At 37.2% G+C, this 24,047-nt stretch overlaps 1 protein-coding gene across 4 annotated transcripts in view; it reads left to right on the top strand.

The window, feature by feature from the left end:
• The window catches only part of ITCH (itchy E3 ubiquitin protein ligase), a 141,954-nt gene that overhangs the window by 80,133 nt on the left and 37,774 nt on the right, over positions 1–24,047 (top strand). For all 4 annotated transcript variants that reach the window (XM_053890331.1, XM_019458734.2, XM_019458735.2 and 1 more), the window contains 5 exons: positions 11,116–11,273; positions 12,620–12,809; positions 15,346–15,441; positions 16,680–16,854; positions 21,198–21,267. In XM_053890331.1, the coding sequence (XP_053746306.1) occupies positions 11,116–11,273; positions 12,620–12,809; positions 15,346–15,441; positions 16,680–16,854; positions 21,198–21,267 (689 nt within the window). The remainder of the gene's footprint in view (positions 1–11,115; positions 11,274–12,619; positions 12,810–15,345; positions 15,442–16,679; positions 16,855–21,197; positions 21,268–24,047) is intronic.

Raw genomic sequence — 24,047 nt, 5'->3', positions numbered from 1 at the left:
TACTTCAGAACTAGTTTGAATTTTGTTTCTTCTCGAACTGTTTTTATTATTAGAAAATAATACATGATGGTTTTAAAAAATGTAAATCAGGGGGCGCCTGGGTGGCTCATTTGGTTGAGCATCCGACTTCAGCTCAGGTCATGATCTCACAGTCTGTGAGTTCGAGCCCCACGTCGGGCTCTGTGCTGATAGCTCAGAGCCTGGAGCCTGCTTTGGATTCTGTGTCCCCCTCTCTCTCTGCCCCTCCCCTGCTCATGCTCTGTCTCTCTCTGTCTCAAAAATAAATAAAATTTTTTAAAAAATGTAAATCAGTATATAAACCAAAATTATAAAAGCTTCATGGAAGAAATAGCATTTGACCTAAGACCATAAAGCGTAGTTGTAATTTGGTTTTGCATGCCTTGGGAAATTGGACGGGAAGGGGTTCTAGGTGGAAGGAAGAAAAACAGTTATAGAGATGGGGAACAACATAGGGTGTGTTGTTAGAAATCTTCACTCACAGTGTCTAGCTAAAAATAGGGTAATTGAAAGGGGAAAATGGTAGGTGGTGAATTTGAGAGTAGAATCCATTAGTTAATATTTATTGTCTCTTCTGTGTCAGGCAGTATGAGCATGTTTCCTGTCATTTCACTTAAACACTTTTGTGAGGTAGGTAGGTATGGATCATTTTTATGGGTGATAAGAAAACTAAGCCTAAGAAAGGGAAAGGAACTTGCCTGAGTTAATAGTATAGTGGCACAGTTGAACCTGCAATTGCCTTACCTTCAGAGCCTGAACTCATAATTGTCATGCTTTACTGTGACCTAAAGTGTTAGTTATTTTTAGTGTTACATAGTTTGGGGCCAGATGGAGGTTTTGGTTTGTAAATATAGGTATCCCTCATTTTGTGCTTTGCAGATACTTTGATTTTTTTTTTTTAAACAAACTAAAGGTTTGTGGGAACCGTGCATTGAGCAAATCTGTCAGTGCCGTTATTTTTAATAACATTCACTTGTGTCTCTCTCACATTTTGGTAATTCTTGCTCTGTTTCAAACTTTGTCATTATTGTGTTTGTAATGGTAATCTGTGGTCAGTGATCTTTGATGTTACTATTGTAATTGTTTGGGGGCATCACAGACTCTGCCCATATACAACAGTGAACTTAATTGATAAATGTTGTGGGTGTTTTAACTGCTCCACTGATAGGCTGTTCCCCATCCCTCTCCTTGGGCCTCCTTGTTCCCTGAGTCACAACCGTTAGGCCAGTTAATAACCCTACAGTGGTCTTTAAGTGCTCAAGTGAAAGGAAGAATAGTATGTCTCTCACTTGAAATGAAAAGCTAGAAATGATTAATCTTAGTGAGGAAAGCATGTTGAGAGCCTAGATAGGCCAGAAGCTAGGCTTCTTGTGCCAAACAGCTAGCCAAGTTGTGAGTACAAAGGAAAAGTTCTTGAAATTTAAAGTGCTATTTCAGTGAACACACAAATGGTAAGAAAGCAAAACAGACTTACTGTTGATATGGAGACTGTTTCAGTGGTCTGGATAGAAGATCAAACCAGCTACAACATTCCCTTAAGCCAAAACCTAATCCAGAGCAAGACTCTAATTCTCTTCAATTCTGTGAAGGCTGAGAGAGGTGAGGAAACTGCAGAAGAAAAGTTTGAAGCCAGTAGTGGTTGGTTCATGAGGTTTAAGGAAGGAAACAATCTCCGTTTACATAAAAGCACAAGATGAAGCAGCAAGTTATTCAGAAGATGTAGCTAATTAATGAAGGTGGCTACACTAAACAACAGATTTTCAGTGTAGATGAAACAGCCTTCTATTGGAAGAAGATGCCATCTAAGACTTTCATAGCTGGAGAGGAGAAGGTTAATGCCTGGCTTCAAAGGATAGGCTGACTGGCTTGCTAGGGCCTATTGCAGCTGCTGACTTTAAGTTGAAGCCAGTGCTCAGTGACCATTCCAGAAATCCTAGGGCCCTTAAGAATTATGCTAAATCTACTCTGCCTGTGCTCTGTAAACAGAACGACAAAGCCTGGATGATAGCACATCTGTTTACAAGGTTTATTGAATATTTTAAGCCCCCTGTTGAGACTTACTACTCAGAAAAAAGATTCTTGGAAATGTTACTGCTAATTGGCAATGCGTCTGGTCACCTAGAGCTCTGATGCTGATGTGTAACAAGGTTAAGGTTTTCATGCCTGCTAATACAGCATCCATTCTGCAGCCCATGGATCAAGGGATAATTTTGTCTCTCAAGTTTTATTATTTAAGAAATACATTTCTTAAGGCTATGATTGCTGTAGGTAGTGATTTCTCTCATGGATCTGGGCAAAGTAATAACTTTCTGGAAAGGATTAACCATTCTAGATGCCATTAAGAGCATTTGTGATTCATGGGAGGAGGTCACAATATCAACATTATCAGGAGTTGGAAAAAAATTTTTTCCAGTTCTCATGGATGACTTTGAGGGGTTTGAGACTTCAGTGGAGGAAGTAATTGCAGATGTGGCAAAAATAGCGAGAGCCAGAATTAGTGGAACCTGAAGATATGACTGAATTGCTGCAATCTCATGTCAAAACTTAAATGGATGAGGAGTTGTTTCTTATGGATGAGTTCAAGAAAGGGGTTTCTTAGGATCAAATCTATTCCTAGTAAAGAAGCTGTGCAGATTGTCGAAATGACAAAAAGGATTTGGAATATTACACAAACTCAATTGATTAAACAGCAGCAGGTTTTAGGAGAATGGACTCCAATTTTGAAAGAAGTTCTACTTCAGTAAAATGCTATCAAACAGCATTGCTACAGAGAAATCTTTTGTGAAAGGAGGAATCAGTTGTTGTGGCTGACTTCATTGTTTTCTTAAGAAATTGCCACAGCCACCCCAACCTTCAGCAACCACCACCACCCTGATCAGTCGGCAGCCATCAATATCAAGGCAAGACCCTCCACTAGCAAGGAGATTAAGACTTGAATCTCATTCAGTGTGGACGATGGGTAGGATTTTTTTAGTAACAAAGTATTTTTACATTAAGGTAAGTAAAAATTTTTTTAAACATAATGCTATTGCACATTTAATAGACTGCAGTATAGTGTAAACATAACTTATATGCACTGGGAAACAAAAATATTGACTTTATTGCAGTGGTCTAGAACTGATACTGCTGAGGTATGCCTGTATAGGCTCATAGAATCCTTCTGTGGAGAGGAAGATCTCTAAAAGTATTTGGGGCATTGGCATGATCAAAACTCCATAGGAAAAAGTATTTTATTTTATTTGGTAATCGTGTATAGCTTGTATTATCTGGTGGTGAGTGAAGGTGGGGGAGACCTATGTGGGAAGTTGTTAATAGTAATACAGTGAGAGATAAGGAGGGTTAGAACTGGGGCAATGGTGGTAGAAGAGTAGGGAGAGAATGTGGAAGTGAAATCAGTGAGACTTAGGTATTAAGCGTCAAGAGGAACAGGAGAGAAGGAAAGTCAAGTTGCCTGGGAGGATAGCAGTGCCACCCATAGAATCAGACCATGAGAGGAATACTAGCCTTACAACTGGAGAGTTATTCTAGATCTCCTGCATTCAGTTGATAATTTGGTACCAGAGGATGGGAATGCAACAAGGATAAGTGATTCGATTTGGGAACTATTTTAGAGATGATCTTTGAAATCATAAAATTTGAGACTCTAGGGAAAAATTCAGAACAGAACCATAGGAACCTATATTTAGTGAATGGGAGGAAGAAGACAAATTGAAGAAGAGATGGTTAGAAGTGGGCATACAAGATTAACTCAAAGAAGTTAAGAGAAAATGGTTTTAAAAGATGAGGTAATTGGGGCACCTGGGTGGCTCAGTTGGTTAAGCTTCTGACTCTTGATTTTGGCTCAGGTCATGATCTCACAGTTCGTGAGAGAGAGCCTCACAATGGACTCTGTGCAGACAGCTCTGAATCTGCTTGGAATTCTCTCTGCCCCTCTCTTTCTCTGCCCCTTCCCCCCTTGCACACGCACTCTCCCAAAATAAGTAAACCATCTTAAAAGATGGAGTATTTAATGCTGTCAAATACTGCAGAAGAGAATGAGATACTAGACTAATTAAGCCAAGGAAAACTGGCTATATATGGAAAAAGAAAAAATCAAGTTAGAGCTTTATCTTGTCCAAGATCAGAGTAGATTCCAGGTTGACTTTAAAATTGAGTTCAGGGTTGCCTGGGTGGCTCAGTCAGTTAAGTGCCCAGCTCGTGGTTTTGGCTCAGGTCATGATCTCACGGCTTCATGGGTTTGAGCCCCACATCGGGCTCTGTGCTGACAGCGCGGAACCAGCTTGGGATTCTCTCTCGCTGCCCCTCCCCCCACTCATGCTGTCTCTGTCTCAAAATAAACTTAAAAAATTTAAAAGAAAATTGAGTTCAAAAAAATTAAATTATAAAACCTTTAGGAGAAAATGTGAATAGTGAACTTATTTCTGAATAAATTTGATTATATAGGAATATAAAACTTCTGTGCATTTTATGTCCCAGTATGTGATCTATTCTGGAGAATGTTCCATGTGCACAGAAGAAGAATGTGTATTTTGCTGCTTTAGGATGAAATGTTCTGTATATATCTGTTAAGTCCATCCAGTCCAGTGTGTCATTCAAAGCCATTGTTTCCTTGTTGATTTTCATTTAGATGATCTGTCCATTGCTCTAAGTGGGGTGTTGAAGTCCCCTACTATTATGGTGTTATTATCAATGAGTTTCTTTATGTTTGTGATTAATTGATGTATATATTTGGGTGCTTTCACATTTGGAGCATAAATGTTTACAATTGTTACATCTTGTTGGATAGACCCCTTAATTATGATATAATTCCCTTTTTCATCTCTTGTTAACAGCCTTTGTTTTAAAACCTAGATTGTCTGATATAAGTATGGCTACTCCGGCTTTCTTTTGGCGACCATTAGCATGATAGATGGTTCTCTATCCCCTTACTTTCAATCTGAAGGTGTCTTTAGGTCTAAAATGGGTCTCTTGTAAACAGCGTATAGATGGATCTTGTTTTCTTTTCCGTTTTATTACCCTGTGTCTTTTGATTGGAGCATTTAGTCCATTGACATTTAGAGTGAGTACTGAAAGGTATGAATTTATTGCCATTACGTTGCCTGTAGAGTTAGAGTTTCTGGTGGTGGTCTCTGGTCCTTTCTAGTCTTTGTTGCTTTTGGTCTTTTTAGGGTTTTTTTTGTTTTTTTTTTCTCCAATCTTTACTACCCTGAGAGAATCCCTGTTAAAATTTCTTGCAGAGCTGGTTTAGTGGTCATGAACTCATTTAGTTTTTGTTTGTCTGGGAAACTTTTATCTCTCCTATTTTGAATGACAGTCTTGCTGGGTAAAGAATTCTTGGCTGCACATTTTCCCAATTCAGCATATTGAATATATCCTACCACTCCTTTCTGGGCTGCCAAGTTTCTGTGGATAGGTCTGCTGTGAACCTGATCTGTCTTCTCTTGTAGGTTAAGGACTTTTTTTCCCTTGCTGCTTTCATGATTCTTTTCCTTTTCCTGTTTTGTGAATTTGACTATAATATGCCTTGATGATAGTCGGTTTTTGTTGAATCTAATGGGAGTTCTCTGTGTCTCCTGGGTTTTGATGTCTGTGTCTTTTCCCAAGTTAGGAAAGTTTTCCACTATGATTTGCTCACATAAACCATCTACCCCTTTTTCTCTCTCTTCATCTTCTGGGACTCTTATGATTCTGATGTTATTCTTTCTTAATGAGTCACTAAATTCCCTAATTCTTATATCATCCTCTTTTGCCTTAGTCTCCCTCTTTTTTTCTGCTTCATTATTCTCCATAAGTTTGTCCTCCATATCACTGATTCGCTGCTCTGCTTCATCCATCCTTCCCACCATGGCATCCATTCAAGATTGCAGCTCAGTTACAGTATTTTTAATTTCATCCTGACTAGCTTTTACTTCTTTTGTCTCCACAGAAAGGGATTCTAATCTGTTTTCAACCCCAGCTAGTTCTTCTGTGTATTTTCAAATATAGAATTAGAAGCGGATGACAGATACTTAACCAATATGAAAAGCGATAAATTGATATCCTCAGATTATAAAAGGATCTTACAAATAATAAGTAGAACTATTCTCTTATAACAGAAAAATGTATAAAAGATGTATACAATTCATGGAAGAAGAAACTCTAATGGCTTATAAATGAAATATTGTTGAACATAACATTTTTATTTACCAAATTAGTAAAGACTTCAAAATATTTAAATACTTTATGGTGAAGTGGACATTTTCATAACTAGCTGATGGGAGAACAGATTAATTATTATCTTTGAAAATATTTTTAGTAATATTAAATTAAATATTAAATATTAAAATATCTTCAAGATATTTGTATACTTTAACCCCGGTGTTCTATTCTGACTTTCTATAGGAAATAGCAATTACCTCCTCTTCCCCCACCAAAAGAAAAGAAAATGACTAGATGGTATTTCTATGTATTAGAATTTTCTATATTCATTAGATATTATAAATGTTTTTTAATAATTTGGGGGAAATGCCCAGTATATAATGAGTAATAAAACAAACATTTGCTCAAGATAGGAAACATTGTATGGTTACATACAGAGCCGGTGAAATAGGACTGGCAAGAGATAGTCCCATGTCTTAATGGTAATGATCTCCAGAAGGCAGGACTGAAGGTGATTTTTATTTTATGATTAGAAGTTGTTTTTCACTTTGAAAAGTGAAAGTCTTTGAAAAACTAAAATATACTAAGTTCTTTAATAGCATAAATACAAAAAGTTATAATGAAGAAAAAGAGAAAGAACTGTTTTGAAGAGCAGTTAGGATTGAGGAAGTGTTTTAGGTTGAGGGGTTTGATTGTGTTTATGAACCAAGAGAAAAGATCTGGAAGAAGGAAGATGATGGAAGATAGAAGAAAGGTGTTAAATGATGATGGAAAGTCCTAGAAGATACAGGCTGAAATCAAAAACACAAAGACAAATTAGCCTTGAAGTAGTGAAGAGACATTTTTCCCCCAAGAGGGGAAACAAATAAATGAAGATGATAAGAGCACAGAGAAATTTTTTTTGATTGATTTTTCCTTTTTTTAATGAAAGTTTATTCTTAAATGTACAATAGGAACTAAGACAGCACTTCATCCTAGCTATAGTTGGCAATAGATGCTGTAACAGACAGGGAATTCAGATGTTTAAACAGGAATAGTATTAAGGAACACCATTGCCTCAGGCACAAGAACAGGTTACTTTTTGTCAGGTTTCTTTCTTTCCTTTTTTTCCCTTTTTTGTTTAAGACAGTTCAGGCAGGGGAGAAGGTTGTGGGGGGGAGGGAAGGAAGGCGGAAGGATCTCAAGCAGGCTTCACGCTGAGCGTGGAGTCCTATATGGGGCTCAATCCCACAACCCTGTGATCATTGACCTGAGCCAAAATCAGGAGTTGGAACTCAACTGACTAAGCCATTCAGGCTTAGAAATCTTTTCAGATTTCTTAATTCCTCCTGTAGGCCCTTCCCTGCAGCCTTTGATGTTAGTTCCTTGAGTTTCTTTTCTTCTTCCTGTTTCTGCTTGAGTGTTTTATCTTCCTTGTTCATCTTCTTGGGCTGTTTCAGGGGCTTCTGCCACCTTCTCAGCTGGACATGGCACCTACCTCCCCTTTGAAACAGAGAAAGCTTAAGGTAGATGAGACAATTGAAGGATTGCAGATAATCATCATATTAGGGAAGAGGCAGGATGACGGTCATCTACAGATTGGAAATGTGGTCAAAAGTAGATTTAATATGTAGAAAATTGTTGATTTCCAAGCAGTATGTATAGTCCAGTTGAAGTTGTTAAATAAGGTCAACTGTAGCTTTTGTCTCAGTCTCTAAAATGAGCAAGCTTTAGGAAACTGATGCCTGCCAGTATAAAAAGATGGAGACTGAAGAAACACAGTTTTAATTTCTTTTTGTCTTTTGCCTAAGTCTCTTTAATTGTACAGCACCTAGTAAAAGTCCTTTGCCCTACCAAATTACTATTAATTTTTATTAGTATTAATTTTAATATTAATACACCAATCCCAATGAACCTGTGGCCTAGGCTGTCATAGTCCTCTGTCATTTCTAGTTTTTTAGCTCCTAAGAGATTTGAGCTGTGATTTCTTCTTTTTAACAGGAAAAAAGGTGCTCACTTTGGCAGCACATACACTAACAGGAGGGAAGTAAAGACTTTATCTTATTAGACATTGGTAGTGAAAATCTACAGACTTTTCTTTCTTTCTTTCTTTTTTTTTTTTTTTATTTTTTAATGTTTACTCAGTTTTGAGAGACAGAGAGCAAGCAGGGGTGGGGCAGAGAGAGAGAGGGAGATACAGAATCTGAAGCAGGCTCCAGGCTCCGAGCTGTCAGCACAGAGCCCGATGCAGGGCTTGAACTCACAAGCTGTGAGATCATGACCTGAGCCAAAGTCAGATGCCTAACTGACTGAGCCACCCAGGCACCCCTACAGACTTTTCTTTATTGGGCACAGTGGGAAATTTATGAGGACCTTTTATAGAACAGTCTACCCCTTTAATTTGGTATTTTACCTAGTTTATTTACTCTGCTAAAATAGACCTGATTTTGCACCTGGAACATTATTTATTATTACTTGTTGGCCCCTGAGAATAGTAGTAGAAAAAGTAAATGAAGGATTAGTTGCAATGATTGCTTGGGGTTAGGGGATGTTGGACTATAGTGAAGGAATGAAAGGTACTAGGAGAAGTAGTACCCTGGGATGGAACCCAAGTGGGACTTGAAGGGAGCTGATGGACTGTGAATATAGAGTGGGTTAAAGGCCATGATGAGACTGAATCAAAGATACGGTGGGAGGCAGGTAGAAGTAGAACGTTGTAGGTAGAGAGATTTGTGAGTTTAAGACCTAGGAAGGAGGAACAATTTCTAAGTATCAAGGACATTTAAGGAGTCATCCTACTACCCAGATTGTCAGATAACTATATTGAGAAACTGAGGCCAAGGTGTTAGAAGAGTAAACAGCATGGATGTTGAAATCTCCAAAATTTTAATCCTCAACCCCAGGATATTGCATTTTTGAATCCAGTTTCTGGATTTCCCCTTTGTCATAGCAGATTTACCTCATGTCCCGAATGTTTCTCCTTCCTCACATACACCTGAAACTTGACTAGCACTGACGTGCATGGAGATTTAAGTACCTTTTCTTTGGTCAAATAACTTCTTAATAGCAGAGCCAGAGCTAGAAACCTCAATTTCCCACTTTTGGTCCATTCTGCCATTTGTTGTGTACCTTCTAAAAGGCATTAAGAACCTTAATTAGTTCTTAATATTTTTTAAGAACTAACTAGTAAAGTGTTGAAATAGTATGGAGAGGCAATACTCAGAGTCTTAAAGGGGTATGCTACTCAAAAATGGGTTTGGAACTCAGCACCTAGGGGTAGAGGAGCAGTGTCAAAGCTGACTCTTCCTGCATTCAGTTCATATTCTGGGGTGACTTGGCCTTCCTGTAGGAGTCAACACTAACCAGGTGCTGACTGCCAGTTACTGAGCTGTTCCTTTTATTCAAAATAAGCATTTGAGGCACCCGCAAGGCAGTCTTGTCATATCTTACTATTCACACAGATCGCCTGGGGATCTTATTAAAATTCTAGTTCTGATATAGTGGCTCCTGGGAGAGGAGTGCAAGATTGTGTATTTCTTTTTTTTTTTTTTTTAACGTTTTTGAAATGTTTATTTATTTTGAGAGAGAGAGAGAGAGAGAGAGAGAGTGAAGAGGGGCAAAGAAAGAAGAGAAAGAATCCCAAGCAGGCTCCTCACTGTCAGCATGAGCCCGATGCAGGGCTTGATCCCACAAGACATGAGGTCATGACCTGAGCCAAAATCAAGAGTCAGTCACCCAACCAGCTGAGCCACCTGGGCACCTCAAGATTGTGCTTTTCTCATAAGCCTCCTGTGTATTGCCTTTGCTTCTTTTCCATATTTTGAGTTCCATACTTTGAGTAGAAAAACCCTAAAGAACTTTAGGGGAGGGACACCTGGGTGGCTCAGTCAGTTAAGCAACCGACTTCTCAGGTCATGATCTTGCGGTTCGTGAGTTTGAGCCCCGCATCGGGCTCTGTGCTGACAGCTCAGACCCTGGAGCCTGCTTTGGATTCTGTGTCTCCCTCTCTCTCTGCCTCTCCCCTGGTTGCGCTCTCTCTCTCTCTCTCTCTCTCTCTCTCTCTCTCAGGAAATGAATCAACATTAAAAAATTAAAAAAACTTTAGGGGAACATAGTTTGAATATGATTTAATATGTGGTCATGCCTCTCAATATTAATTTCTTGAATTGATTAGATATTACTTTGTTCAGGCTTATTCTGAATAATTAATACTGTAGTATGGATTGATACTGCATAGTGGTTTGCTGCTTACCAGATAGTAGATAGCAGAGCCTTAGCTGAAGCTTCTTCAAACTGTCTAAACTAACGCTGTGCTGTCTAATTCATGGCTAGGTTTCCCTGGGAAAAGTAATCAAGTATATTTAGCTGACAGTGGTAAAAACTTTCAATCTGACATTACTGTCCTCCCCTCTCTCTTCTTTCTTTCAATTTATGTCATTGCTTTGAAGAAATAACACCTCCCTTTTAAAAAAGGTCTGATCTAATCGCTAATTTTCAACATTTTGTATACCGTTTTCTGGGATGGAAAGAAAACACCTTGTCTCTGGAAAATAAGTATACTTCTTTCTTCTGCCATAAAACAGTCAACCCTACCCTAAAACTGAAGAATATTAAGGGCCAATGGAAACCAGGAAAATTATGGTGACATTATCTGGGCTTGAAATAAAATAGTGCCCTTTCTAAGGCATTGGGATTTTGAGAATTTGACTCTGTTCCTGCTTATACAGGGCCTCCAAAGACTTAATTTGAAATCTGAACCAGCATACCTAATAGTTTTGAAGAGTCCCACATGTTTCTGTTGCCCTTAGGCAACTCCTCACTCTTGCTGCTGGGTGGGCTCTGAGGGTTACATATAAGACTCTACCCAAGGGCTATTCACATACTTGATAAGGCCGGCCAGAAATTTTAAGTTTTGGTCTTGTTTTTTATTAAATTCAGTGAACATTAATTTTCCCCTCCCTTTCCCCGCTTCTTACCCAGAACAAATCCAAATGGATCAGATGAACCTGAGGATTCAGGGGCTGGTGAAAATAGGAAGGTCAATGGGAATAATTCTCCATCACTCTCAAATGGCGGTTTTAAACCTTCTAGGCCTCCAAGACCTTCACGACCACCTCCACCTACCCCACGTAGACCAGGTGTGTATTCCAGCCACACACTAGGGATGTAACTGTCAGTACTGTGATTATAAATAACGTTCTGTTTGGGAATTGATCCTCAGATAAGAATCAGGAGACTCTTTCAGGTTGGTTTTCTAGCAGTATTTTTATATTTAAGATTTTGGCCCAGAATGATCTTTCTGTAGGTAGACAAAGGTATGCTTTTCCATAAGTTTTTTCTCTAGGGAAAATCTATTGAGGCAAGTGGTTTATTGAAAATGAGAAATAAAATGAGAACCCTATGTGCATTATTCATATTGTCAGGGATCTGGTTGCTTTTCTCATTGTATCCTTTAAAAAGACAATTAGTAAATGGTGAGTAACCCAACAATGCTAAATGATATTCAGATTTTGAAGCAAAAATTATACAACCAATGAACACATTTTGTGTAGTAAAAATGTTAACAGCTCTAGGTAGAATATCCACTTTCCCTGATTAGCCAGAATAGAATCTTTAATCATTTATTATTTCCCTCTGCTAGTATGTGGACAGGGAATGTATAAAAAATTAAACCAAATATTATTAAAAAGTAAATTAGTTGTCTACAAATAATTTTCTTTTTAATGTTTATTTATTTTTGAGAGAGAGACAGAGCATTAGTTGGGGAGGGGCAGAGAGAGAGGGAGACACAGAATCAGAAGCAGGCTGCAGGCTCTGAGCTGTCAGCACAGAGCCCAATATGGGGCTCGAACTCATGAAATGCGAGATCATGACCTGAGCCAAAGTCAGATGCTCAACTGACTGAGCCACCCAGGTGCCCCTACAAATCATTTTATTAAAAACTTTGTTTTTAATTATACATCTTCCCCTGTTTGGGGTAAAAAATGTGTTAATAATATATTCCCAGTCTTTAAAATCATATACTACTTTGTCAAAATATTGGTGACTTCTCCCGGAAATTGTTTTGTCAGGTATTTCTTGAAGATGTACTATGTACAGTGCTATTGCTTAATAGTCATAACATCAAAAATTGGTCTTTGATATGTCTTTTCATAGAAAAGACAGTTTTAAGTATCTGAAAAATTACTAAATGAATTTATAACACCAAGGGATACCAATGCTTTCCTATTCTAAAAGTTTTTATTTCTGTGGCATCAGGAAATCAGAATTTGCATGTGCTTCATAATTAGTAAAGAGACATGGAGTAGATAGAACCCAAAAAGTTATTTTTAAAAGTTGATTTTATTTAAGTTATTTTTACCTACATGTCCACATCTTAAATTTTCTGTGTCATCTGCCTTTTAATTTTTTTTAAGTTAAAATTCTATCCTGAATTTAGATTTCTGAAAATAAAAGATTGTTGTTTTCCACAAATCTTTTATAGCATCTGTCAATGGTTCACCATCTGCTACTTCTGAAAGTGATGGATCCAGTACAGGCTCTCTGCCACCAACAAATATAAATTCAAATACATCTGAAGGAGCAACATCTGGATTAATAATTCCTCTTACTATATCTGGAGGCTCAGGCCCTAGGCCATTAAATACTGTACCTCAAGCTCCCCTACCACCTGGGTAAGTAGCTGTTTTTTGTTAACATTTGTTTGCTTTAGGCTTCTGCATATACTTATTAATAAGGAACATAATACTGAACTTCATTCTTTAAAAAAGCATCTTCAAGCAGTGGTAACTGGTTTTGGTGGGTGGGGGGTTATATCTAGAGTCAGACTGGACAAAAAAACCTCACCACATTAGCAGTCATCCTCCTCCTCATTTCCAAGGCATACTTTTTTATTTTTATTATATTTTTTTTATTGAAGGACTCTAAACCATAGAAAGTTAACTAGTGCCAAGTAATAGTCCCCAAATTCAGATTGCTTTCTCTTTGACAGGGGAAAAAAAACCCACTTCTTAAAATACTTTTCGACCATCATAAAGTCATTATGGCAAAGTAGTAATAATTTAGGAAACTGATGGGAATACAAGCTGGTGCAGCCACTCTGGAAAACAGTATGGAGGTTCCTCAAACTAAAAATAGAACTACCCTACTACCCAGCAATTGTACTACTAGGCATTTATCCAAGGGATACAGGTGTGCGTTTTGAAGGGACACATGCACCCCCCCCATGTTTATAGCAGCACTGTCAACAGTAGCCAAAGTATGGAAAGAGCCCAAATGTCCATCAGTGGATGAATGGATAAAGAAGACATGGTGTACCTATACAATGGAGTATTACTCAGCAATCAAAAAGAATGAAATCTTGCCACTTGCAACTACGTGGATGGAGCTGGAGGGTATTATGCTAAGTGAAATTAGTCAGAGAGAGACAAAAATCATATGACTTCACTCATATGAGGACTTTAAAAGACAAAACAGATGAACATAAGGGAAGGGAAACAAAAATAATATAACAACAGGGAGGGGGACAAAACAGGAGACTCATAAATATGGAGAACAAACTGAGGGTTACTGGAGGGGTTGTGGGAGGGGAGATGGGCTAAATAGGTAAGGGGCACTAAGGAATCTACTCCTGAGATCACTGTTGCACTATATGCTAACTAATTTGGATGTAAATTTTAAAAAATAAAAAATAAAATTTCAAAGTAAATAAATAAATGGCTTATGGAAAAAAATAATTTAGGAAACTGATAAAATTAGTACTCAACCCCATTTTAATCTCCACTAATTATTTGACTTTTTTTATAATTTTTTTTTTTTTAACGTTTATTTATTTTTGAGACAGAGAGAGAGCATGAACGGGGGAGGGGCAGAGAGAGAGGGAGACACAGAATCGGAAGCAGGCTCCAGGCTCTGAGCCATCAGCCCAGAGCCCGACGCGGGGCTCGAACTCACAGACCGCGAGATCGTGACCTGAGCTGAAGTCGGATGCTTAACCGACTGAGCCACCCAGGCGCCCCACCACTAATTATTTTAAAAATTAATAATACTCTAGTAATTTACGTACATATATACATTGTGACATTCACATTAATCCAGAGCTTGGAATCTAATTAAAATTAATTGGCTGATAAATTAATAAACCCTTATGAAATTTTTAATTGCTAAACATATTATTTGTCTGCATAGTTGGGCCATTTTCCTTTTGCAAAACCTACACGGGAAGCCAAATTAGAAAGTTATTTGTGCAAGGGATTACCATACAGAAACTGGTACTCTCCAAAGTAATTGGTACTTTTTTTTTTCCTTTTAAGTTTATTTATTTTGAGTGTGCACACTTAAGCAGAAGAGGGGCAGAGAGAGTGGAAGAAAGAATCCCAAGCAGGCTCCATGCTGTCAGCCTAAACCAAGAGTTGGACACTTAACCAACTGAGCCATCGAGGTGCCCCTAATGTGATTGGTACTTCTAAGCTGTGATGGCTTATTCCTGTCTTCCTCACTTTGGGGATTAACATACCAAGGAGACTAGAATACCCAGATTGACTTTGTCTGTTAAACTATGCAGAGATATATCTGATAAAGTCTTAGTTTTTGATTTCAGTTCTTCTGGAATGCAAATAGTGCTTTGCCCTTGGCTCAGTCTTTCTTCAGATTTCATAACATTAATTACAAGCATTTTTCCCCACTAAGTTTTGCACATGCCATGATCAGATTGAGATAGACTTTATCTCCTGAGTGCATCTACCTCAGACCTCTTTAGAAATACAAGAATATGGGGCGTCTGGGTGGCTCAGTCGGTTAAGCATCCGGCTTCAGCTCATGTCATGATCTCGCGGTCTGTGGGTTCGAGCCCCACGTCAGGCTCTGTGCTGACAGCTCAGAGCCTGGAGCCTGTTTCAGATTCTATGTCTCCCTCTTCCTTGACCCTCCCCTGTTCATGCTCTCTCTCTCTCTGTCTCAAAAATAAATAAATGTTAAAAAAAAATTTTTTTTTTAAAGAAATACAAGGAATATCTTGAGCAGATACTTCTGCAGAAGAAAGCTTACTTACTCTGTCATCCTCAGGATACCAGTCTTGCCTTTATTCATAAATTCTTTTGGTATCTTCTTTATATATTGACATACTTATTTTTCTCAGTTCTTTAATGTGGTCATATAAGAGAAAAAAGCAAAGACAAGTGCTATAGCAGCCTTTTAAATTTTGTGCTTAAGTTGGGAGCAGAGAGTGGACCAGCATGGGCGAGTTTACTACGTAGATCATATTGAAAAAAGAACAACGTGGGACAGACCAGAACCTCTACCTCCTGGGTAAGTATCTGAATTAAGGAAGAAGAAAAGTATTTATTTAGAACTATGGATATATCTGTGCAAAATCTTCCTTGTATTCCTACTTTTCCTCTTCCTTTCAGCCTTTTCTGTATCCTCTTTGTGTTGTGGTAGGTGCAACTAGAAAGAAGAGAGAGAATTGACTGAGCATGATGATGGGCAATGAATTGATTTTCATTCATTTCTGACCTCAAGATTCTATAGGTCTTGCTATTTCCAAGTTTTCCTTTCTATACTTCATTCAAATCACAGGGTTTTAGAATTAGTTTCATCAAGAGTAATTATTTAACTGAATAAGAATTATATCCCCTATCATATATATGAAGATAAAGTCTATTAGTACATAATAGTGAAGTAATTGTAGAATAGTTGGAGCAATAAAAGGATATATTAATACATGATGTTAAGCATTTATCATTTACATTCTAGAAAGTGGAAGAAAATACTTGTGTTCAAGGGAAGTCAGTAGCAAACTTGGGGACATGTTTAATCTTGCTAGTAATCTCAAGTACACACATGAAAGGTATTGTTTCACTTGTTAAATTAGCAGATAGTATCCAGTATTGATGAGATTGTAGAGAAACTTTACCACATAACATTGCGAGTGGTAGTATAAATTAGTTACAACTCTTGCAGGAGGTATCTATAACTATAGTAATGGACTATAGTAATCCTCTCCAGGAAATTTATCCTAAGAGGTAAATGCAAGGAAGAAAAAAAATTGGTGTATTAAACATATTTATTATTTTACTTTTTGTAATATGAGAATATTAGAAACAACCATAAATAACAAAGTAGAAATCACCAAGTTATTGTATTAATGTTTACTTAATATTATGCACCCATTTGAAATGATCAGTAGTTGTAATCTTATAGAAAAAGTTGTGTCCCTATTAGAATTGCAACAGTGAGAAGAACATTGGAAAGAAAATGAGAACTTTTTTCTTAATTACTGTTTGAGACTTACTCACTGAATATACATTGTTGTTTTTAAAACCTGGTACATATTAAGAACTTTTAAGAGAAATTTTTAGAAACTTCCTTTTATATTCACTTAAAGACCATTAAAAATATATATAAAATAAAAGAGTTCAGGTAAATGAAAAGTAGTTTAAGGTAAAATCTTACCAATCCTGCACCAGGGCCAAGATGAAGTCCTGTTCAGTTCATATCTGTATCACAAATAATTGTTGAATTAGGTTGTTTTTGTCCTGATTTAGCTGGGAACGGCGGGTTGACAACATGGGACGTATTTATTATGTTGACCATTTCACAAGAACAACAACGTGGCAGAGGCCGACATTGGAATCTGTCCGGAACTATGAACAGTGGCAACTCCAACGTAGTCAGCTTCAAGGAGCAATGCAGCAGTTTAACCAGAGATTCATTTATGGGGTAAGCAGCCTGCTACACTATAAATTTAAGAGTACTAGACTTTAACCTTTCTTTTTTTCTTCATATGAAATGTTAAGTACTAAAAAGACAAGTAAGATGGCACCCAGTTGTTGCTGTTGATAAATATATATTTAGACCTTGTCTCGAGTATTCTGTGCCTGTGATCTATTCTTACCTCTTTGAAACTTCTGAAATTCAACTTCCTTTGCTTTGTTAATATCAAAACTAAAAAGTAATTAGGAAAACTTAAAATTCATGGATAAAAGAATAATAAAAATAAACCCAAGCAGTGTGAAGAGAATTAAAACAGTTTTAAATTTCATATTGCCTCGCTTATCAGAATATTTGAAGGTTTTGCCTCTAAGAGCACTTGACTGTTAAGTGGCTATATAGAACTGATGACAGAATTGAATCATTTTGTAACATATGAAAATAAAGTTAACCTAATACATTGGTGCTCTAGGAGACTAAAGAAATTGGATTCCTTGTATGATTATTCTAAATACATTTTTCTGGTTTCAAAATTGTATTAACTTTCGTATGCAAACATCTCCTTTCTGGAAATGGTTTAAGTTTTACATATTTTCCTTTAGAGTAATATTGCAATAATAGCAAAAAGTTCACCAAAGTGTATTAACATTTTATTACGTAGTCTTTGATGCTAGGAATTTTATAGTCTCTCAAATCATAAAGTATTACAGATCTTTTCTCTGAAGAAAGGAAAATGGTTCTTGGAGAAATTTGATTCTGTGTGCCAAACAAGAAGGATTTATTTGAGTAATACATAGAACTTAAACAGGAGAAAATCTCTCCAAGAGTTCAGGAGAAGCTGACCTCCTCCGTTACCATTTCTTCCCTTTCACCAACATTGGTAGCATCCCTGTTAGAATACATCAGAGTAAAAGCCTGTCCTCTGTAGGCATTATTTTTCCCTCTTTTCTCCATATTCCTATCTATTTCTTGGACCTCATCACCATAATAGTTTTCATTCACTGATAGAGACAAATTCATCTTTTTTTTTTTTTTAATGTTTATTTATTTATTTTGAGAGAAAGAGAGAGACAGCACAAGTGGGGCAGGGGCAGAGGGAGAGGGGGAGAGAGAATCCCAAGCAGGCTCCATGCTGTCAGCGCAGAGCCCGACATGAGTCTTGATCTCACAAACTGTGACATCATGACCTGAGCTGAAATCAAGAGTCGGATGCTTAACCAACCGACTGAGCAACCCAGGTGCTCAGACAAATTCATCTTTATCAGCAGCCTTCCCTTCGCTACCTGGTTTTGATTAAGATACTTTATCTCATATGACAATTTTTCCTTCCACCTTCTATAGGCAACTGTTACTGTATTTCTCCCCAGTGGTTTTAGATGTGAAATTAATTTGTCTTTTGTCTACCTTACCCTTTTCATTTTTTTTTTTCCCTGTACTGTTTTACATCTTCCTTTCTTTCTAAATTATAATCACCTTTGGTATGCCTGGCCGAATTTCTTCTAGGTTTGAATGCCTAGCTTGCCTGCCTTCTTTAAAGCAATTTTCCACATGGGTGTCCAGTGGAAAGAGCATGGGCTTCAGAGTCAGACATATGGGTTCGAATCCTGGTTCCACAGTTACTTTCTCTATATGACTTTGAGTAAGTTACTTAATCTCATCAAGACTCATTTACTTTATTAATGTATGAAGATACTTCAGAGGGTTTTTTTGTTTTTTTGAGGTTTCTGTAAAATAAGGTTCCTAATATGGTTAGGACATATTAGATGCATAAAAATGTTAGTTTTCATTTTTTCTTTCCCTCATATCCACATTGTATATGTGTGCTTTAGCTTACTTTTACAGTACTTCATCTTTTTTTTTTTTTTTTAAGTTTATTTATTTTGAGAGAGAGAGAGTATGAGCAGGGGAGGGGCAGATAGAGGGGGAGAATTTCAAACAGACTCCAGGCTGTCAGCTCAGAGTCCAATGCAGGTCTTGAACCCACAAAAACTGTGAGATCATGACCTGAGCCGAAATCAAGAGTCAGATGATCAACCAGTGAGCCACCCAGGTGCCCCAACAGTACATGATCTTTTAAGACATTCTTTTTAGAGACTGATTTAGCATATTTCCAGAACACCAACAATGTACATTGCTTCATTGTAAACTTCACCAGTTTGATACTTGGAATCTTTGGAACTTTTCTTGAATTGCATCTTTTACCTCATTGTGCATGTTCTATTTTTTTTCTTTTCTTTTTCCCCCCTCTTATCCAAAAGAATCTGACCATCTTCCTGAAATTTTCCTCTTGTTACAGAATACTTTTAAATCCTAACTTAAACAGCCTATTTTAGTTACCCTTAACATAGCTAGCAGTAACTGAATAGCTAGCAGTAACTGAATTGAATGAATTGAACATTCTTAATATCAACTACTTAAAAAGGGGTGGGGTGATTGGTGACATATTGCTGAGAAAGTCTGTTTTATTAAATGGCCTTTGTTCCAGGTCAATAGACTGTTATACACCTAGCTTCTTTTTTTTTTTTTTTTTTTTTTTTTTTGAGAGAGAGAGAGAGAGAGAGAGAGAGAATGTGTGAGCGGAGGGGTCTCAGGGAGGGGAGAGAATCTTAACCAGGCTTCACACTCACTGGAGAGCCCAACATGGTGCTCAATCCCGTGACCCTGGGATCATGACCTGAAACTGAAATTAAGAGTCAGAATCTCAACTGACTGAGCCACCCAGACACTCTGCATTTTTTTAAAAGTAGGCTGCACACCCAACTCATTACCCCAAGATCAAGAGTCACACGCTCTACTGACTGAGCCAGCCAGGCATGCCCCTACACCTAGTATGTTTAACCTCAGAATGGAAATGATTGATGATGGAACATTGTATAATGGCTCTTCCTGGCCACAGGTTTCTTCCTGGCCTGTGGTTTCAACATGTATGTCCCCAACTTATTTAACCAGGGAGAGCCAGTGGAATGGGCTAGGGTCTTAGAAAGTTATCAAAATAGTTTGTCATATGCCAGACTTTTCAGACATGTTCCATAACCAGGGTTCAGACCTTTTATGGTGTTTCTTCCTGGCCTCTCTGCGCTCACCCCTTTTCGTAATTGTGTCTGTCTGGAGGAGCAAGGCCAATTCTTGACAGGTCTGTCTTCCAAGAGCTATTAAATCAGAAATAGAGTATCTCATGTGCTTTAAAACTTTGACAGTTAATCCAGTTTCTATAATAAGTCAATGACAAGGAGAAAAAAAAAAAAAAAACAGACAGTAGGGGGAACTGCTATAGATCAAGACTTAAGAGATTTGGCCAAATGTAATGTGAGGACTTAATTAGTGATTGGGTATTAGAAAATAAAATTAACATAAATTCTTTGTTAGGTGTGATAAAAATATTATGGTATGTAAGATGTCCACAAATTTTAGAAAGACATAGGGGTAAAATGACTCAATGATTCAGCAAAGAAGAGAGGGATAAAAAGAAAATTTGGCAAAGTCTTGATAGTTGTTGAATCTTCATGCTGGACATATGGGGTTCACTTTCCTTATTTTACTTGTATATTTTTTTCTATTAATAATTTTTGTTTGAAAAGCAGTCTATTTGCTTTTATCTTACTAAAGGAGAAAGGTTTTAACCAAATCTTCCTCTGAGAGACCATATATTATCTTCACTTTATTATACATTTAAACCAGAACATACCCATTAACCCTGCATAGAGTCACTATGGCTTTGGCTTCTCTCTTACCAGTGGTTGACTCCTTTTTCCATATAATTTCCTTTTATCTAACCAAACTTCTCTGTCTCCACCAATGTGGTCATTGGAAATAGAAATTTAAGAAGTCTTCTATACAGATCTAGGCTTGTTGACTTTCAAACTGGAATTCTTTCTTTTTACTCATCTGACAGCTTGTTCTTCCTGCTCCCCGACTCCCATGGTATATGCAAATATACCATGTTTTGTATTTAATTCTGAGTTAGAAATACAAGGTTATTGTCAGCCATCCAGTGATTCTGAGTACTGTTTATAAATGACTCTTTGGGGATTTATATATTTCTCTAATTACTCATTTGTAGCTGAAGAAGAAGAAAATGGTCCTTTGGGGTTGAGGATTATGTATTTGTAATATTTAAATTTCAAGTAATTTCAAGTATTAATGTTTGCAAAGATTTTCTTTCTTTACCAGAGTGTATTGGCATTTATCCACTGACCATGTGACACATCTCTTAAGATGTGAACTCTGTAAGAGTGTGTTATGTTACATATGGCCGGAGAAGGACATACTAGAACTCATAACCTTGCTTTCAGGTTATCTGATTAAGTTGTTCATTATTTCACCTTTTTGTTGTTGTTGTTATTCTTTTTTAGAATCAGGATTTGTTTACTACATCGCAAAATAAAGAATTTGATCCCCTTGGTCCCCTGCCTCCTGGATGGGGTAAGTGACATGATTCTTTTTAATTGCATTTGGTCATTTTAAAAATCAGGTATTTATGGATGGTAGCCTGTTCTTGCCTGAATGAATGTCTGGAGGCTTTTTGGGTGTGTTAGTTTAATTCAGAGTGCCAAGTGGGTATTAAATTGCCCAAAAAGGCATTAAAGTTCAAGTTGACTTTCTTATTATAATTAACTTATATTGGAATTCAGAATTATTTTACTCTTTTAAAGGTTAAAAATATTTTGCTCACTTAGCAATAAAAAGAAATGGATTATTGATACAGCAATCTGAATGGACCTCAAAGGCATTATGCTTAGTGAAAAAAACTCAATCTTAAAAGATTACATACTGTATGATTCATTTTATGTAATATTTTCAAAATGGCAAAATTACACAAGTGGAAAGCAGATTAGTAGTTGTCAGGAGCAAGAGCCAGTTGTAGGTGGGTGCAAATATAGGAGTTAATAATATAAGTAGTTCTTACGTGGTGGTGAAATAGTTCTGTATCTTAATCGTGGTAGTAATTACACGAGTCTATATATATGGGTTAAAAGTGCACAGAACTATACATTCGTATTAATGAATTCAGCTTAAAAATTGGTGAAAATGGAATAAAGTCTAGAGTTAACAGTAACATACCAGTGTCAGTTGCCTGATTTCAATACCGTACTATGGTTATATAAGATATTACCATGGGGAAAAACTGGTGAAGGATCTGTGAGATTCTTGGAATGATTTATGCAACATCCTGTAATAATTATCTCAAAATAAAAAGCTTAAATATTTTGACCACATTTATGCTTCTAAAACACTGTTCATGGGTGCCTGGGTGGCTCAGTCTGTTGAGCGTCCGACTCTTCATTTCAGCTCAGGTCATGATCTCATGATGGTATCAAGCCCCTGCACTGACAGCAGGGAGTCTGCTTGGGATTCTCTCTCCCCCACCTGTGTGTGCGTGTGTGTGCATGCACGCATGTGCTTTCTCTCTTTCTCAAAATAAATAAACTAAAAAAATAAAAACACTGTTCAGAGTGGGTGAGTTGATGTAATCTTGAAAGAAAGTGAAAAAGGGAACATCTTATGCTGGTGACATTGTGCCTTGCACTGGTGGACATGGCATGTTCTATTAATTCAACTTTGTTAATAGATTTTAAGATGGGCCTACTCTACCAATTTTGTTTTATAGTATTATATAAGTCATAGCATAGTAGCAAGGTTCCAGAATAAACATGGCTTCATAGTTTTGCATGGAAGCTGAAGAGAGTTTAGAAAGTAGAAAACAGCAAACCCATTTATGGAACTACTTGAAGTTTTATCTTTAAGAGCCACAGATATTTCATAATTTGGGGGCTAAATTCCAAAATTAATATTTCTAGATAGTCTTGTTGGGAGGCACTGGCCTTTAAAATACATTGCTCTAGCATTACTTTATTGAGGAATGGAGAAAAAAAATAATGTGTCAACATCACATGAATCTGGACAGTAAATGATACTGAATACTGTGAGAAGCCCCATTGCTCTTAGAGTTATTTATCTTTAACACTCTTGTGAGACAGATAAAAAATGTAATAGATCATACTTATAACTGTTATTGCTATTATCGTGTAACAAAGGGAGGGCATATGAAAGTGAACTGTGAATTTCTGTTTCACCAAAGCCTGGCAGTATGATAAGGAGTCTTGTGTGTGAGTTTCAGAGTGGAGAATACATGGTTGGTATGAAGTACTTTAGAAAAGGGGATGTTGCCTTTATGAAGCATATTGAACTAGACCTGTCAGATTGCATTCCTACACATGGATGATTTTCCCAGCTTTATTTCTAGAATTGTCATATGTCCATGTTACAGAGGAGAAATTGATGCACTGAAAGGATATATCTGAAGGTCGTGTGTTATCCTCTTGATTTTATTGCAAATAAACCATGACCCAATTAGCTTTTGTCAGAAGCACAGACCATTTTACTCCTTCTCCAGAGCAGCTGTAGGAAAAAATGGCCCGTTGCCCATAGAAGCATGAATTGTTGGCTATGTTGCCTTTATTCAAAAAAGCTTTTCCTGCAGGTTGGTGCCTTTTGTATTTATTATCTTCATCACTAGGATCTTTCTCATTTTCACTTTAGCCAACAACACTTCCCTAAAATACTGCCTCTAAAGACCCAATCCCAGGTTACCCAAGTTATCAGAATCTTGGCTTGCTTATTTTACATTCTGCTTATTTTTATGTTTCACACTTCAGAAATTGAGGTATACCCCTCCTCCTAAATGAGTTTATGATCACCCTGTTACTTAGAACACTGCTTCATGACTCTCTGCCTTTGGGGCACATGCCTTATTTGTGGAACCAGTGACAACATTGGTATATTGTAACAGATGAAACTCTACCTGACATATCCTCAGGAGTGACCTAGGAAATAAAACCCCAACTTACAGCCTGTGTTTACATTCTGAAATTGACAGCATTATTTTTGTGACACAACATGTATTTTATTTTATTTTACTTTTTTAATTATTTTATCTTGAGAGAGCGAGCAAGGTGCCCCGACATAATATGTATTTGAAATCCAGCCTCCTCACCCTTTCAGACTTTTTTGTGCTTGGACTAGACATTACTGCCTCACAAGCTGACAGTGAAGAATTTTTAATACATGCAAACTAAAGAGGCTGGAGTACAAAGAATGCTTTGGTTCAACAATGTAGTCTAATAGGGCTTTGTATAACTGGTTTTACCCATCAAGTCTAAAGATATTTTCTTATTTTGAGACTTGCTGTGGAAGAATATGTA

Source organism: Panthera pardus, unplaced genomic scaffold (genome assembly GCF_024362965.1).
Source record: "Panthera pardus isolate Hobbes unplaced genomic scaffold, ASM2436296v1 HiC_scaffold_25, whole genome shotgun sequence".
Lineage (NCBI taxonomy): Eukaryota > Metazoa > Chordata > Mammalia > Carnivora > Felidae > Panthera > Panthera pardus.
Note: the sequence above shows the minus strand (reverse complement) of the source record. Positions and strands in the feature narration are given on the sequence as shown.